Source organism: Amphiprion ocellaris, chromosome 10 (assembly GCF_022539595.1).
Source record: "Amphiprion ocellaris isolate individual 3 ecotype Okinawa chromosome 10, ASM2253959v1, whole genome shotgun sequence".
Taxonomy (NCBI): Eukaryota; Metazoa; Chordata; class Actinopteri; family Pomacentridae; genus Amphiprion; species Amphiprion ocellaris.
In genome coordinates, this window is record NC_072775.1 from 24832195 (window position 1) to 24849736 (window position 17542).

General features: G+C 38.0%; 1 protein-coding gene across 6 annotated transcripts in view; it reads right to left on the reverse strand.

Moving 5' to 3' along the window:
• Positions 1-873: 873 nt before the first annotated feature.
• Positions 874-17542, reverse strand: part of LOC111574170 (collagen alpha-1(XI) chain-like) — a 94811-nt gene continuing 78142 nt past the window's right edge. For 4 of the 6 annotated variants that reach the window (XM_055014106.1, XM_055014104.1, XM_055014105.1 and 1 more), the window contains 17 exons: positions 16366-16473; positions 16127-16180; positions 15827-15880; positions 15316-15369; positions 11763-11816; positions 9048-9155; positions 8843-8896; positions 8506-8559; positions 7801-7908; positions 7491-7544; positions 7363-7398; positions 7204-7257; positions 6504-6765; positions 5464-5576; positions 5133-5201; positions 4606-4839; positions 874-2581 (listed from right to left, as the gene is read on the reverse strand). In XM_055014106.1, coding sequence (XP_054870081.1) covers positions 2435-2581; positions 4606-4839; positions 5133-5201; positions 5464-5576; positions 6504-6765; positions 7204-7257; positions 7363-7398; positions 7491-7544; positions 7801-7908; positions 8506-8559; positions 8843-8896; positions 9048-9155; positions 11763-11816; positions 15316-15369; positions 15827-15880; positions 16127-16180; positions 16366-16473 — 1617 coding nt within the window. In that variant the 3' untranslated portion in view covers positions 874-2434. The remainder of the gene's footprint in view (positions 2582-4605; positions 4840-5132; positions 5202-5463; positions 5577-6503; positions 6766-7203; positions 7258-7362; positions 7399-7490; positions 7545-7800; positions 7909-8505; positions 8560-8842; positions 8897-9047; positions 9156-11762; positions 11817-15315; positions 15370-15826; positions 15881-16126; positions 16181-16365; positions 16474-17542) is intronic. The other 2 variants (XM_023278603.3, XM_035952088.2) reach the window with 2 other exon arrangements.

A 17542-nucleotide genomic window follows, 5' to 3' on the forward strand; every position in this document is an offset into this window, starting at 1 on the left:
GTCAAACAAGGACGCATGTAGTGTTTGCTTCTTTAACATGATGTGCCTCCATAACCTAAACCTTTATCCCATTTAAAAATGCACCCTTTACTTAATGTATCATATTTTTATGTTTTTGTTTTTTGCACGATGGTAAGTCCTGTTTGTTTTTGTCACATTTACTTTGTAAAATGCATCTGGTGGCTTACATGCTTTGTTATCAAAAATGACAAACTCCCTGGGATAGAAAACATAATTACTGCCAATTTACATTTGCTGTAGACACTTGAGCAGCACAGTAGCTTTGAGCTACTATTATCTCAAAATACTGTGCTATAAATTGCACTTCATGTGATCTTTGCAAGCCTTTCCTTTCACAGTAGAGAATGGGAATCACAATATATCGCACAAAATATAAGAAACAAGCTCTTTCTACTGCAGGTCTTCTCTCTGATCTGAACTCTGTGAAATGACACAACATGTTTAATATACAATCTGATTGATGCAGTCGCAAAAAAGTGGACATTTTGGCAGTGGCTGTGCTTTGAATTGGACTGAATGTTGACAAGTCATACTCACAGGTAGCACAGGGTTTTTTTTTTTTGACTGCAGGCACTTAAAACCTGTAACAGAATATTAATGTATGATAATGACCTCAGGGGAAAGTTTTTTAGAGGCAAATACTGGAAAGATTCTTTGTTTAATATTTGGTCCGACTGTATTTTCAACAGGAAAGTCAGGGGTACAATTAGGAAGCATTATTAACACTTTATGAAGCGTTCAGGGTTGGTAAAATCTCAGGTTGCCTTCTCTATGTGACAATACTTAAGTTCTATTGATTGCTTTTGCTATAAATACAGACTAATCTGCAAGTGAATGCAAACGATCGCAATGTGCATTTGGCAAAGCACCAAACATTTATTTCATTTGCACACATTGTAAACATGCTGTAATTACACAGGTTTGAAAGCGGGTCTGAAGTTATTGCGATCATAGCTTTAAGCTGAAGAGGTGGGGATGCAAACAGATCTTGATCAAAGTCAAATCTGAGTCAGAGGAATAAAGCTGGAAAAGATCTCAGTGCTTTGGGCTCAGCAGAATCAATCACATGAACCCAAACACTCGGAAACACTAATCTTCCTAATCTTAAATTATTGTGGTAAAGGAAGGTGATATGGATAAGGCAGCGCAGAATCACAAAGAGAGGACTACTTATTTCTGCACTTAAACAGCCAACAATACAGACATTCAACCCCACGTTTTTCAGAATCCAGTTTTAATATTTTTAAATGAACAATTCAAGGCACATGAAAACATGTTGTTCATTGTTACAAAGAAAATATCAACAGGGCTTTTCTGTGTATTCAAAAAGAACAATTGGAAAAACTTAACCACACAAAAATTATTTTTCTTTCTAAACGAGAAACCACAAATAATGTTCAAACTTGATTGTCTTCCAAAGATATAAACATGGTTGAAGAGTTAAATATGTCCATCATTTTTAATAGAAACTGAGGTATAATATCTGACTGAAAGTGTGTCTGGAAGAATAAGCCCTTTCTCAGAATATTTATATTACTATCTCATTTTACTATGGCTTAATTTCCTAATGGGCATAACAACTTGGTTTGTCATGAAAAAAATACAAATGCTTTTTGAGTTAGAGTTGTGTTGTAGTTTTTCTGTTGTTTTTTTTATCCCCTGAAAGATCAAATTGTGGATGTTATATTATTTACAAAAGGATTCTTTCATACTTACAAATTGGAGCTTCTGTCAAATGCATGTCATGAATGTTTTGAAAAGACAAAATATTTCAGATCAAATTTGTTCTTAAAAGACATTAAATATATTTATAGGACTTATTCTAATATAGTTTACCAAATATTTATTTCAACTTTAAGAGCTGGGGCACATGCAATTTTTTAGAGTGGATTCGGAAAGAAACCATATTGTACAAAATAATAATAATAATAATTACAGTTTTATCAAAAAGCACTTTTTGTAGCACCTTGAGTGTTTTGTGATTCTGCACAAAAGCACCTGTGTGGTTGTATTCAGAGCAGCACCTGGAGCATCCAGAGAGGGAGGCATGGTGGGAAGAAAAGGACAAGGGAGGATGGGGCTTAGGGTGAGCGGATCCTCTCTCTGTTGCTGAAAGTGCGCCACTGTCCGCCACGGCATCAAATGTCCTTTTCCTGATGTCACTCCCATTATTTAGTCAAAGTCATGTGATTCAGGCCCTACAAGGGCGAGGAGTAGTTTCCCCTGGTCAACGCTTTCATGACAGGGCCTGGGGGCATTCTTCTTCTCCGGGCTTGAGTGGATCTTCTTGGCAACAAAAGAAAACACAGGTTTTTGCTTCGCGGGGAGAGAAGGTAAATGTTGACAAATCTCAGCATGTGGGTGTTAATATATACCCTTTGACCCTGTCCTTCAGCGGGGAGTAGGGGCGTGTCTAGCCGAGGAAGCACACGGGGCCGACCTCGAACCCAAACCTCTGGTTGGAGTCCCCAAAGTCATTCAGCATGACGTCAATGATGGGCAACTGGTCAATGCGGGGAGTATTGATTTCCATCACTGTCTTTGAATAGCCCTGCTTCAGCTGCAAACAGAAAGAGCACATGAAAACAGACAGACAGGTTGTTCATAAGGCTGGCCAAGTACAGTTCCAGTAATGCTTTACAGGAGATAGTGAATAAAAATTACACCAATCAGACATTTGTTTTTTCATATTAGTAGCCAAAAATACCAGGAGAATAACATCCAGCACTTTCAGCAAGAGAAGGATGAATGGGCAGACACACAGGCAGTTGTATTCAATATCTTGCCTGTCTTCAGGGCTTTATTGTTGGCACACATTAAGGCTGAACCAATTAGTAGATTAGTAGACTGACAGAAAAATAGTAAGTTATGATATGATAACCACTCAAAGTCATTTCAGGCAGGACACTTTGTCAGATTTTAACCATTTATTTCAGACTAACATGCATTTGTTTTTGGTGATGACTGCTCTGGAACAATCTGCGCAAGAATGACACAGACAGTCTGTGAGATTAGAAAACCACCAGCAGAGCCTGATATTGACAGTGTTTTAAAAGACTACAGTCTGAATAGGAAGCAAATCTATACATGCACAGATCTTTCTAATAACAAGGAGGAGACTGGGAAGGAGGAGAAGGTTGATAATTGGTGAAGGCTGAAGCAGCAGCAATGTGGCAGCACAGAGCGGGAGGAATGGACGAACGGTGCCTCAGTTATAATGCGTTCTAATGGAGAGGAGTGAACTGACTACAAGAATGACTGGACAGAACAGAACCTTGTGTCTGGCCTGACTGTGTGCCAATATGAACTAGCGCAAAGCTGCATTTATCAACCAACATCTTGAAGATCTTGCCTCAAGACCACAGAATGTGGAATTTTCATTTGTCATGTTTTGTTTACATTTTTAAAAAATGATTTATGACATTTTACTGGTGAACCAATTCTTAAAAATACCAGTCAATAATGAAAATAATCTGTAGCTGCAGCACTAGATATCATATTTGAATATTTAGCATATTCAAACTAATCTGTGTCGCTACATGTTTATATTCAAGTGTAAGGAAAACAATCAGCCAAAGTGAGACATTCTGTAGGCTCCATCATAATAATATTCAATTACCTTAATACAGGAATTTAAATCTGATGAGGAAATGTAAAATTCTGATATCTATTTCTGCACTCCTTATCTTCAAACTTAGCCTTGTTGTGATTTAGGCAAATATTAACTGGGCATGAATGCATTAATACATTAAAAAGAAGTTGAACTACACAAACTGGTTCTGGTTAAAAAAAAAAAAAAAAAAAAAGTGGATGTGTTTTTTTTTCAAAATTTCACTTTACCACACTGCCAACCAAACAACCAGCTGTCTAGCTGCCAGCTAACCCTGGTTAAACTAACTGAGAAAACTTCTATTAGACCAGACCAATTTTAATGGCTGACTTATCAAACCAATGACCTAACCTGACATTGACAAGTTGTTTAAAAGTGATGTTAAGTGGGAAAACTTTAACATATGTTTTACAAAAACAACAGGATACATATCTGATTACAGAATTTACATCCTGACACAAAGTCACATCTAGACAAGAGCATTAGGATATTTACATGAGCATTAGCATTACATTTATTTGGGAAAATATATAACAGCTTGTAGTATTGCATGGACTCCATGTATGCATAACTATTTGCTTTTGATGATGTGACAAATATTTTCCAGCAACCAATTTACACATCACCAAATTCATGAAAGCATAGAACAGTCCTTCAGTTCTGAAGATGCAGCCAGATTTTGCAGATTACTATTCTGGCATGTGCTACCTGAGAACTTAGCAAGGACCTCTGAAAGAAATATATGACTTATAAATAGCTGATGCTGCAGCCTAGTCATGGTCTGTAAACTTTAAAATGCTTCCATACTAACAATTGACCTGACACTTGATTGTACTGATGCTATTCTGTCTGGTATAACCATTATTTGATGACATTTCTCTACAACAGTCTGCATATTTGTGAGGATTAATGGGATTTTATGGGATTCAGAGAAAGTTTAATTGCAAACTGAAAGTTAGAAAATGAGTGTTTACCGAACAGCCGTCCATCAGCGGCTTGACGAAGGGATTATTGTCGTAAGACATTTCCTCATCGTTGGAGCCCAGGAAGCGCAGTGCCTTGTCATAGTTGTCAGCCTTGGCGTCATACCAGGCCACAGACTGATGGCAAATGTAGGTGAAGTTCTGTCGTGCCGAAGAGCTCAGCAGCTTCAGGAAGGTCATCTGCACTGTATTGATGGTGTTTTCTGCCACATCAACATAGTTCAACTGGGGACAGATAAAGAAAAATAGAAAATGAACGGGGGAGCAGATGGAGTGGTTGGGGAAAGAGAAGAGGAGGAAAGAAAAGAAATTGAGAAAAGGGAGGATGTAAAGGGTATGGGAGAGAGATACATGACAGAGGAAAGCAGGGTAGGAAAAAGAGAGATTGGTGGGAATGAGTTACTGTAAATGAGACAAAGTGATAAGGGAGCAAAATTGAAAAACTTATCTAAAAAGGATGTGAGCGTCTACTGGGAGGTAATAGAAAAGAAAATAAGCAGCTGTGTGGGTTGACTCACGATTTTGCCACGTTTGAACTCACTGAACCATGAACCTGGAGACTCCTTGGGCCAGTTGGATATTCTAACCTATAAAAAATAACAAGAAATAATTAAATCATTGACAGGTACAAATATGCCATTAATGCAAATGCTTTAGAGATGTTTGTTAAATAGCTGCAGATGCTCTTACATGTGCATTTTAACCTCAGTGATAAACCTAATAAGAAGAATTTACCAATCAAAACAGATCATTTGTGATTTTGTCAAAATGGTGCAATATGTTGGCTTAAAATGACCTTAATGGTCTAATACTGTATATAACCAGGTGATAATACTGCTGATTACTTACTCCTGTGGATTTTTTATCTGGGTAGATACATGTTTCTCCACCTGCTGTGAAGTTACAGAACACTTTGATAGAGTCTCCAATGCAGCCCTGGTTTGGATCAATCCAGTATTCACCTAAGAGAGAAACAGAGCCATAAGACACAGCTAAGGCAGTGGGATGAAGAACTGCTTTGACTCCTGGAAGGTTTCTGATACTGCTGTGTCTCACTTGTTCATGCCATCCTGAGAAAAACACTACTATCGCCAGCTATTTCCAAACACACTTATTTACAATCTATTTACAAGGTATTCTACTGTTGATGGATTCTGCCTAAATGTTAATACTGCATTTTTGGAAAAAAGAAACATGCAACTTATTTTTGGCTAATATAATGGGATTATTGATCAATTTAGAAAGCAGAAAAAAAAATGTTATCATTATGCCTCAGTGACTCTGTTGCTACAATAAAGACTAAATCATGGGTTCAGTGAGCTATAAAAGCTAAACAATGATGAGGCAACTGACCATTCCCCTAAATGGCATCAAAAAACCCACAAAAACAGTGTGAACAAGAAAAGCACTCAGAGAGCGCAAACTCCGCCAAGGCTGCTCAGTCGTTGATTTCCAACGGATGAAATCTTCAAAAAAATTGTGGTCCACAGTGGTGGATTTGTAGTTGGATCGCAATCATTTGATCGTCAGCAGGCAGCTGACATAGCATTCACTTGTTGTCATAGTTACAGTATGTCAGCTGCCTGCTGACGATCACGTGATTGCGATGCAACTACAAATTGACCGCTGCGGACTTATCAGGACTTGTCCGTTGGAAATGATACAAGCAATAATTGATTAACTTGTGGGGGTGTTTCTGAGTCCCATCAATTCCTGCCACCCACTACATATTTAGGTCACGCGATTCAGTATCTGTACATAACGTACACATGGACTTATTATTAATAAACATATCTTTTATATAATTATAATATAAAATAGTAATAAAATATTGAACCAGAAACTAGTGGTCCATTTCCTTTTTACACGAGTGTCTGTCTCAATCGTACCATCTGGGTAGTCAGGCTGGCTGAGGTGCAGGTCATTGCAGGTCCTGGCAGGGTTGTCCTGGGTGCCCATTGGGAACTTCATGCGCTCAATGTCCTGTTTGAGGTTGTTGAGAGATCCAAAAACATCCTCCATTCCTTCCATGCCCATGCCATCAATGCCGTAGTCGGCCATGGCCTCATCTCCCTGCATCTCAGCCTGCCGTCTGGTCTTTCTGGCAGACTGCTGGATGGGCAGTGGCTGGATAACGTCACCAGGTGGACCCTGTAGCACAACAGTTAAGGGTCAGGCAGATTATTTGTATTATTTCCACACCTTTGACTATGTAGATTTGTCTGTCAAAGGGTAGAATTACAGGGTCAGTCATTAGTTTGCAACCAGATTTTATTGTTGTTATTAATTCTTTTGGCAATTGTTTAATTAATCAATAAATTCATTAACAGTTCTTCAAAAATTGTCAAAATTCCAAGGTAAGAATTTCATATTGACTGTTTTGTCTGACCAACTGGTCGAAACCAAAAGACAGTGAATTGACTATGATAAAAACAAACAAACAAAAAAGATCAAACTTGAGTGAATATTTTATCACAACAGTTGCTACTTACTCAGTTACTGTTATTGCAAATTTGGAGCATTCATAGAGTGTTATGTGTGGAACTATAATGGTGAGCTCTATTTAAATGTCATGGCAGATAAACTTACAGGTGGTCCTGGTGGTCCAATCAGTCCAGGATCTCCCTTCTGACCAGCTGAACCCTGACAGAAAACAATACCATTTTTAAAAGGGAGTCTATTCTTATCAAACACAGAATGCTCAGTGAATGAGATCAAAACATCTAAAATTAAGAAAAAAAAACTTACAGCTGATCCCTTAGATCCCTTCTGTCCTTGAGCGCCCTGAGGATAAATAATGTAATATTAAAAGATGAACAACAGCTGTGTACGAGAAGGTGAAAAGACATGTTTGTTTTACAAAGAGTGCAACTTACAGAAATTCCAGGAGGTCCAGGTGGGCCGAGAGGACCTTGTGAACCACCAGCACCCTTATAACACACAACAGATGAAATAATCTGCACGGAGTACTGTAGTCTAAAATAAGATGTATTTTATCTTCATATCTGCCCAAAATGTGTTGCAGTTAGAATTGGGAAGTACAAATGAAATAGTAAAGTATTTTTTCATCATTGATTATTTGTCCTAATATGGCAAATGCATGTATATAAAACGCACAAAACAATTAACAAGGCTCCACACATGTAAAAGACAATATTTTCTCTGATGATTATGCATAATACTTACAGCATCACCCTTGCCACCTGCAGCACCCTGTGGACCAGGCAGACCTCTGTCTCCTTTCTCTCCAGGTTCACCAGGAGGTCCAATCAGACCAATTAGACCTGGATGACCCTGGAGCAGGCGGCAAGGAAAAAGTGAGGGCCGAAAGCACCAAAATAAATTCATAGAACAGTTATCTATTTGACAAACAGTAATTTTTATATCTATAAAAGTTTAATTCTATTCATCTATCTATTTATCACCTGCGGGAAATGAGCACCATGTTTCAAAATGAAACAAATATTCACTGGCAAATTTATGCACAGTGTCTGCCGACGTCACTTAAGCACGGTCTTATTTCTGCCTATAAATAATTAATTGTTTATTGTGGTCGTTATATTTAACAATGGTGGTCTGTCTCGGCACCTGCCGCTTGGCAGAATTATGACCATCTGCTTCTGACTACTGCATGCTGGCATTAAACCAATAACCATTACGACGATGACATTATGGGACTTACACATATTCATTCACTGTATTAAATCATTGTGTGAAAAACTCCTCACAGAGCAAACCCTTTCTTGATCTCGCTAGGAGAGAGTGAACAAAGAGATAGAGGGAACGGACCTAGATGTTTGCTTACTTCCTAAGCTTCAGATAAGGTATATAAGCAGATATGAGAAATACACAATAAAGCAATTTGAGATTAGCATCATAATAATGTCTTGCCTTCTCTCCCTTGGATCCAGAGTCACCTTTCATACCAGGAAGTCCAGGGGGTCCCTATGGTGAGAAAATCAACTTGTCAAGCAGAACTAACAGTGAAATTATTCACAATATTTTACAGTGACAGTGACATTGTACCTTAAACCTCTGTCTCTTAAATGGCCAATTCATGTCATTTTATGGTTAAAAAGCATGCATCATCACACTTTTATAACAAGATTTGGGCCAACAATACAATATTTACATTGAGATTAACAGAGTTTTGGATGTATAAAATCCGTGCTGTGAGTTTATGCTGCAGATTTGCATTTAAACCTGAAGGTGGAGGAAAATGCCTTACTATAGGTCCAGGAGGTCCATCTTGACCAGAAGCACCAGGGAGCCCTTGCTCACCCTGAAATAAGATAAAACAAATACAGTATTTGATTAAGAATATTTTATAATCGTGTAGTTACTAAATAAACAATGTGTTAATCATTTAAACTTCTGAGACACTATCACTGACATGTGGCATAAAAAATTAAAGATTTTGATTTTCTATTCACCACAGCGCCAGGGATTCCACGCAGACCCTCAGCTCCAGATTTTCCAGGGGGACCCTGAGGTCCCACTGGTCCAGTTTTCCCAACAGGCCCTTCTGCTCCAGCTTCTCCCTGTAAAAGAAAGGAACATTAGCAAAGGAAATCACAATTACTCCTTTTACATGGTCCATGTGAGGTATTTAAAGGTACCATGTGAAGTTCTGTTTATATTCTATCTCACATCAAGATGCCATGTGTGTCACTGAGGATGTATGTTGATTTTTGAATATCTAGATGAGTGACAAAGATGAAACCTGAATCCTTAAGCCCTACAGTGAGGGGATCGGCTGGCTTTGTTATGCTGTTGAAATTGCTGTTATGCCGTAGAGGGCATTTTGCTGGCATATTTGGGGCCACTTGTGCAAATGAATAGAAAGTTGTTATGAGTGATCGCTTTCATCTTATGGTGAAACATTCCCCTCTAGAATGACAATGCCTCCATCCATAGGGTGTGACAGGTCACAGGATGGTTTGATGAGTATGAAAATCATGTGCTAGAGACTTCACAGTCACCAGTTGAATATCTATAGGAGATTTTAGAAGTGCTCTTCATAACTCTTAGAAAATGGTAAAATGGTGTTAAGAGTTCCAGAGACTTGAAGAATCAGTGCAAGATGCTCTGAAGCCGTTCTGTTGACAGGTGGTGCCCCATCACCTACTAAGGCATTTCAAGTAGTTTGTTCTTTAATTTGTCCCCCATCTGCATGTTCACCCATGCACGGTAGCTGCAAACAAAATGAGGAGGTGGTCTTAAAAGCATAACTCCTAGTGCTTTAAACCGTCAAAACTCCACAGGATACAGGATTTTGTCGTATGGTTCCTGCACTATATGTCAGTCCATCCATTGTCTATACACCGCTTAATCCTCATTAGGGTAGCGGGGGTTTGGAGTCTACAGAACAATCGCACTCACATTCACACCTACGGACAATTTAGAATCACCAATTAACCTCAGCATGTTTTTGGATTGTGGGGGGAAGCCGGAGAACCTGGAAAAAACCCACGCATGCACAGGGAGAACATGCAAACTCCATGCAGAATGATGGCCGGGACGCCAACTGGGGGTCTTCTAACTGTGAAGCCATGGTGCTAACCAAGGCACTGTGCAGCCCTGCACTATATGTGTTCTGATTAAAGTCCAATATGTCTTTGCTCTTCCGACAATACTTTCATTTAACTTGATAATTAAACTAAATTTGTATCCAAATGTCACTTTGTTACCCGTCAATGTTTTCTATGGCAAAAGCTGAGAGTGGAAGGATTCGAGGATTTGCATTATCTAAACAGATCAAATGTTACCAGGTCTCATCTATTGTCTCTGAGCAGGAACAGCAAGTTTTTGTCTACTGAAGTTTCAGAGATGTCATTTTGACTAGGATGATAGGAGGAGGGGATTAAATTGTTCTGACAACCAATTAGGCCTGGATTTGACACTCCAGGATCACCATGCAGGCTTTGTCTTGTCTCCTTCAAATTAACTCTAATCCTTTACCTCAATGTGGATGGAATGCGCACTTTGTATATGTGCCTGTCTGACAGTGTGTGGAAGAGAAATGAGAGATGGCAAACAACAAAAGAAATAGTGAGGCGTAGTCTGAGATTTCTCAAGTCTTCTGTGTGTGCATTCCTTTGAACTATCTGATTTGGAGACAAACAATTTCTTTAAGGCTTACAAACACCGTTTCCCACTTTGATGCTCTTTGATTGTGCAAACACTAGCATGTTATGGATTTTAACAAAGCAATCAAATCTGTTAAAGGCCTCAAGAAACTTCATAGCTTCTACTGAGATTTAATTTGTCTACTTTTTTTAGCACACAGGACACAAGAGCAAGACGTTGATTTGGCCTTCAGATTGCCGAATGGATATCTACGTACCTTTTCAGACATTATATTCATTTTTGTTTGAATGCTTTTTTTGGAATGCCAATATTTCATTTAAAAATATTTCACTTGAAGTTAGTGGAAACAATTTGATAACACAACAATGACATCATTGTAAATCTCTTTGGTTTACCTTATGCTCACTTTCAAATGTGCTGACTGAACAGCTAAAAAAGTTAGCTGAAAGTTACTGTACAGCTCAATAAAGCCATGGGGAATAATTCTCTGGATATTCATCAGTATGAGAAACTCTGTTCACACTGCACACCATCATTACTCCGCCAAGTAGCGCAGTGGAGTTATGTGACGATCAGCGTTGGTTTCTCTGTCTGTCTGTCTGTTAGCAACGTTTTTCAAAAAGGGATCAACAGATTTGGATGAAATTTCCAAGGAAGGTCAGAAATGACACCAGGACCAAGTGATTAGATCTTGACAGTGATGCAGCTTATAGTCTAAATGCATGGATTTGTTAAATATTTCTGTATCATTGCGAGATAGCGGCACGGCATCACTGTAACTATGACAACAAGTGAAGACTATGTCAGCTGTCTGCTGACAATCACATGATTGAGATCCTATTACACATTGACTGCTGTGAACCACGAATTAAAGATTTCATGCGTCGGAAATCATACAACGACTTAACATTTTCTTGCTTGATATGTAGTTATAAAGATATGGACTATAGCTGCTTTAAAGCCTTTCTCTGTTTCCATGTAATCATACAAACTAAGCAAGAACCTCAATCATTTCAAAAGTTGCTAGTGATTGATAAAATCCAGTGATTTCCACTTACCTTGGATCCCTTTTCACCTTGTCTGCCCTCCTGACCTGCAGGTCCAGCAGGTCCCTAAAAAGAACAAACACTATTAGAATTTTGAATGTCAACTCTTAAAATATTCTTACCACTTATTAATTAACTGTGACAACGATAAACTCCATCATGTCAAAATTTGGCAGAAACATATTCAAGAAACACAGAACAGGTAATGAAATTATCCAGCATTTGCTGACAGGCAGCGGTTTCATGTACATACTAATTATTCAGCTGAAGTATGCTCTGGCCTTAAAAGAAAGAGGGTTATGCAGGGTCAGAAGACATCAATGGAAGCAAATTGTCCTACATTTCAAACATACTGAGATAAAAAATAAAAGCCTATCAGCATATTCACCAAACAATTTCTGCTCATAACCTTGTGGGCTGACATTTGCCATTAAAAACATAATCAAATAGACTAAACAAAAGCCACTAGTCTGCAATGTAGGTTATGAGCCCTGGCAACTGTGTATATGCAATAATGAATGTGTATGTGTGCAGGGCTGTGTGCATGCACGCATGCGTGCTAATGTAGTCAAGCAGCCACATGCATCAATGAACACCAAACCTGAGTCCATTTCAAGGAGATATTGGGAAAGAGACTAACCCAGAATTACTTTGGTGAAGGATGAAAAATCATATCGCAAAGTCCATTAATATGGACATGGAACTGGGGTCTAATTTGTTCTGTAGCCTCTGTCACCTGCATACTAACCCTTGGAAAACCAAATCTGGGATAAAAGCTGCATACCATGCCGACATTTAAAAATGGATGATCAACCATCTGAACCTCTATTTTAGTTCAAGCCACAGAACTGCATTGAAAACACGGAGACTAATGCCTTTTCTGGCAGTGATGCACACTACAAGTTGATATTTTTGGATCTGTCTCAGATAATGCTACAGTATCTATACAAACACAGAAATGCTATCAGCCAAACATATTTAAAGTATCAAAAGTAAAAGATGGGAAGAAAATAGTCCCTGTGTCTGATATTTTACTATATATGACAATAGATCACTGATTCATAAGCTATAATCTACTGTTTTAATTGTTCAGTTTAATTGTTCAGGTCAGTTCAGGTGTATCTATTTCATATACAGTAAAGCAGTTCAGATCAGTGTTTCCCAACCTAGGGTGTGGGCCACTACAAAGTGCCGCAGTCTAAATTGGAGGGGTGGTAAGGAAATAAAATCAATTCTACTTGATTTTTTTTTCTTTCTCACTTTCCTCTTAACTTTGCTTTTCCCTGAAATCTTGAATAACTTTATAGCTTTGACCCTCAAACATTTATATAAATTAACCCGTTTAATCCCAAATTTTTCCCTGCAAAATAAGTGCATGTATTTCACTTCTTAGACCTCCCTAACACATAATATGAATACATTTTTTCATTTCATGTTGGTTTTGTTAGTGCAAATGTAGGTTTTACACTCGGCAACAATTGTTGCCGGTGGGAAACCGCATAGTCTAAATTTACACAAAATCTCTCAGTTTGACCTATTTACACATTTTTTTTTAAAGTAAGAATAACACTAATAAGTGTAATATATTATAACTAGGCATGGTTATAAGTGTGTTCACAACTTTATAAAATACATAAAGATACCATGGCAATGCATACTGAAGAGAACTAAAATTGACAACATTGCAATTACTGCATTTCACAGTATCATAAAACAGTTAAATAATTGTAGAGCTAAGAGTGTTTGATCTTACAAAATAAGAACTGACCATAGTTTACAAAATAAAATAAATTAACATTGTGGCAGTAGCTTAGATTGACTATTTACTGACCACTAACATCATGGCCAGAGGATGAGTGTACATAATGCTTTCATGCAATTGATAGCTGCTTTGTGTATGGAATCATCTTGTGAGCACCTTTAGAGTTAGAGGATACATCAGCAGGAACAAATCAACAGGGTCTGCTTTAGTTTGTTTCATGCAGTCTGCTGCAGTTCCTCTATAGGTCACAAAACCTGGTTTATTGGATGGACTATGTATTAACTATGTATGTATGTATTGGACTATGTATTATGCTAGCGGCAACAAATGTTGCCATGCTTACGTTTACTCTTCTTATGATCAAAAGATGCATGCAGGCATAAAATCATTATATATCAGTAGTAGACCCTTTTAAAAATGTATGTACAAAATATCTCAGTTATATCTGTTAATTAAGATATTTAAATAAATTCTTCTTGTACAAGTTTGAGGCAGACATCTCCTTCTATTATCTATCATCTATCTATCAGGAAGTAAAGAGGTCTAGTCATGTGACCATTCACACTAGTTACATGACACTGATGCAATTTACAGGAGACAACCTATTCTTTGATTTTAAAACTTGCATTAGCTGTCCAAAGCCAAAACAACACTTTGAGAGAGTAAAATTAAAAGAAAAATGAGCGGCAACGATTGTTGCCAGTGGGATTAAACAGGTTAAGTCATCTATGAAGTTTAGAGAAAAGGTCTTTTCTTTTGTATTTACTGTCAACAACCTATACATACATTATGTAAGGGGTAAAAAGTCCTAAAGGTTTGGAAACACTGGTTTACTTTTTAGTATTCAAAGTGTTATATTTCAAAAGTATGTAATGTTGAACAATAAGTGGGCCGATAAAATAAAAAAGAGTGTAATATTTCTTTCTCAGATGTAGTGAAGTAAAAGGATAAAGTAGCATAACAGACATACTGAAGTAATGAATAAAAAAAAAAAATAAAATATGTTCTTAAATACTTTAGTAAATGTACTTAGGCTATTTTGCTCAGATGTTTATCTATAATCCCAAGCACAAACTCAGTATTTGGCATCTCTACATTATGAGGAAATGTAAGAGTTGTATATATGCTACACTGTCTGCATTAATATACAGAGACAGCAGCAGAGCTGGTTGATACTGAAGCTCTGGAGGATAAGTTACACTTTCCTGAGCAACATCTCTGCTGAAGTAATAAAAGATGAAACCGAAGTGACATCAAATATGAAAGTCTCCTCTCTCTCTTCCCATTCTGTAGAAGCCTTTAATATGATACATTAATGGCATGCTTTATGGTTAATTGTAAAATATTATGACTGTAATTGGAAGGCATCATAAAATACTATGCTAGTGAAATGAAATAATCTGAGTTTAAGTCTGTTGTGACAGAAAGAGCAGAGTGCCAGAAATTTAAGTGAAAACTTTTCCCGACATTAGCAGCCACCACAGTCTGACAACTTTCATATTACTGCCAGTAAAACTGACAATATGTCAATATTCTCTTAGAGGATGATACCTATCTGCAATTAGTGATTACTCTAGACATCGGTTTAACTAACTGAAATAATGTCCTGTTAAACACATGGAGATCAATTCAACACCTAAGCATACGATCATAAATAAATCACAAATCATAAATATGCATCACACTACATTGGGTAATAAAGTAGCTTAGAGCATGTAAGAGCGCTGTGAATCTAAAAATAAGGAATGCCTGGAGAGCCTAACAGAAGCATCATCTCATGCATCATTCTGGAAATGTACTCACCCTTTTGCCAGGAGGTCCTGGTACTCCAGCTTCACCAGATGGACCTGGAGGGCCCTAAAGCAGAGCAGACAGAACATTTAACTCCACTTCATAAAAATTGAGAGTGTTGTTACATATCTCTATATTTCTAAAAAGTGATATCTATTTTTTACAGGTTACAACCTGTGGTCCTTTCAGACCCCTGTCACCAAATTATCTCTATATATACTTCACTGTCAGCATTCTACATTTTGGCAAGACTAAATTTAAAAGTTGTTTGAAAATGGCATTGCTGGAAATCTAATCTCTCTTTGTTTCTCTCCTTCTGCTACTTTTTCTAGATTGAAAATTATTGGAAAAATGCCAGAACTAAAGGACTGCTTAAACAAAATGCTGCTGATTCTAAATATTCAGCATTCTCTAGTTGTTATACACATTTATGCACAAATCCTGCTCTATTCCTTAGCAGCAGAATTTGACCAGCTGGCTTTTGGTTTGTATATCTGCTAAGGTAAGATCATGTTAGACTTACAGGTTGTCCAGCTTCTCCATCATCTCCTTTGTCACCAGGTAAACCATCAAGACCCTAAACAAAATACACGTGAGTCAAATGCAACATTAATAAACTGTTATCATATTGTGACATAGCATAGAAAACATTATAGCACATTAAAAGTTTCTCTCTGACACAAAAAAAATATGTAAATTAAATGCGTGTAAGATAATTTGGACTCTTCTGTTATTATTATATAACTATTTACTTACACTCACAAATATAATTACTGATGCATATTTATTAAATGGCAAAAAAGGGAAGAAATTCAGCACTTACACCAGCACCAGGCTCACCAGGAGGACCAGGGTCTCCTGGGAAACCGACAGGACCCTACAGACAGATGGAGGGTTAGAGGGACTGAGAAGACTGAGCTGGACTCATACATTTGACATTGTGTCAACAACACTTTTGACAGGAGACGGGTTGACAGAAAAATGTGAAACAGTTATGCTATCGATGACAGCTCTAATAATGCTTCAGTCATGGCGGTGTGTGTTGCGGTCCAGCTGACATACAGGGTTACCCTTGGGGCCATCATCTCCAGGTGGTCCACGGCCTCCAGAGGGTCCAGCAGCTCCTGGGGGGCCCGTTTCTCCCTTCTCACCAGTCTCTCCTCTAGGGCCCTGAGGGAAAATACATACCAGTCTTGTCACCGTCCAGAGCACATTAAGGGACACTGACACCACTTTGACAATAGGACACTAAATGTGGAACAAGACAAAAGTGTTAACAAATCCGTCACTCCAACAGGCATCAAACTGACATGAAATTTAAGATCATCTATTGCAAAGTTTCCCATGAAAATCAGATTTTCAGCTGATGAATGGTAAGTTCTGTATTCTTTTTTTCAGTCTAGTAAAAGCACAAATAGTGTCTTAAGGCAATGGCTAGGACTGAGGGCAGCAGCTAAACCAGAATTACAAGCCCAGAATCATTAACTGGCCCAGTAGAGTTGAGAGCTTCTCTAGTCAATGTCAGCTTGGCACCTTTGAAATTGACCTCAATGTGACGTGGAGCTCTATGGTCTATCTGTCACTGTAAACAGATACAGACAGCAGATGGATGCGTCAATACAACCTGATGGACTGAAACTCAGTGAGGGTGAGCAGCTCACACCCAGAACTAAGGAGAGGCATCCTTGGTCTTACGCAAGCGATGGCTACTGATAGCCTGTACTGATGGCACTCCTCTAATTGCAGATATGAAATCTATTAAGACTTCTACAGGCAAACACCCAATGCTACATTATGAAATAGATTTTATGTGTATAATGTGGATTGATGCAGGTGATGAATATGTAACTTAACCACCAAACAAATGCTGTATTAAAAAAACAACAAAAATCTGCATGCTGTTGTGATGCTTTTGTCACATAAACTAACTCCTGAGATATTCTGAGTTTTGCTGTAATACCAGCTTGGTAGAGGATGTTAGATTAATGACACCACCAACAGTGGAGGAGTCCAAATGTGACTGAGCTAATTATCTGCTGCAAAGTCTTCCGCTTGCTAGCATTTCTGTGCATCTACCTAAAGTTATCTGAGGTAAAATGCTCAGAGGTAGAATAACTCCCACAGCAGAAGTGTCAAAAAATAAATGAAAGTTAATTAGCTACAGTCAAGAATATTCCCAGACAGACTGCTTAAACAGCTACAATTATATACGGGAAGAATTCGATGTTAAGGCTGTCAT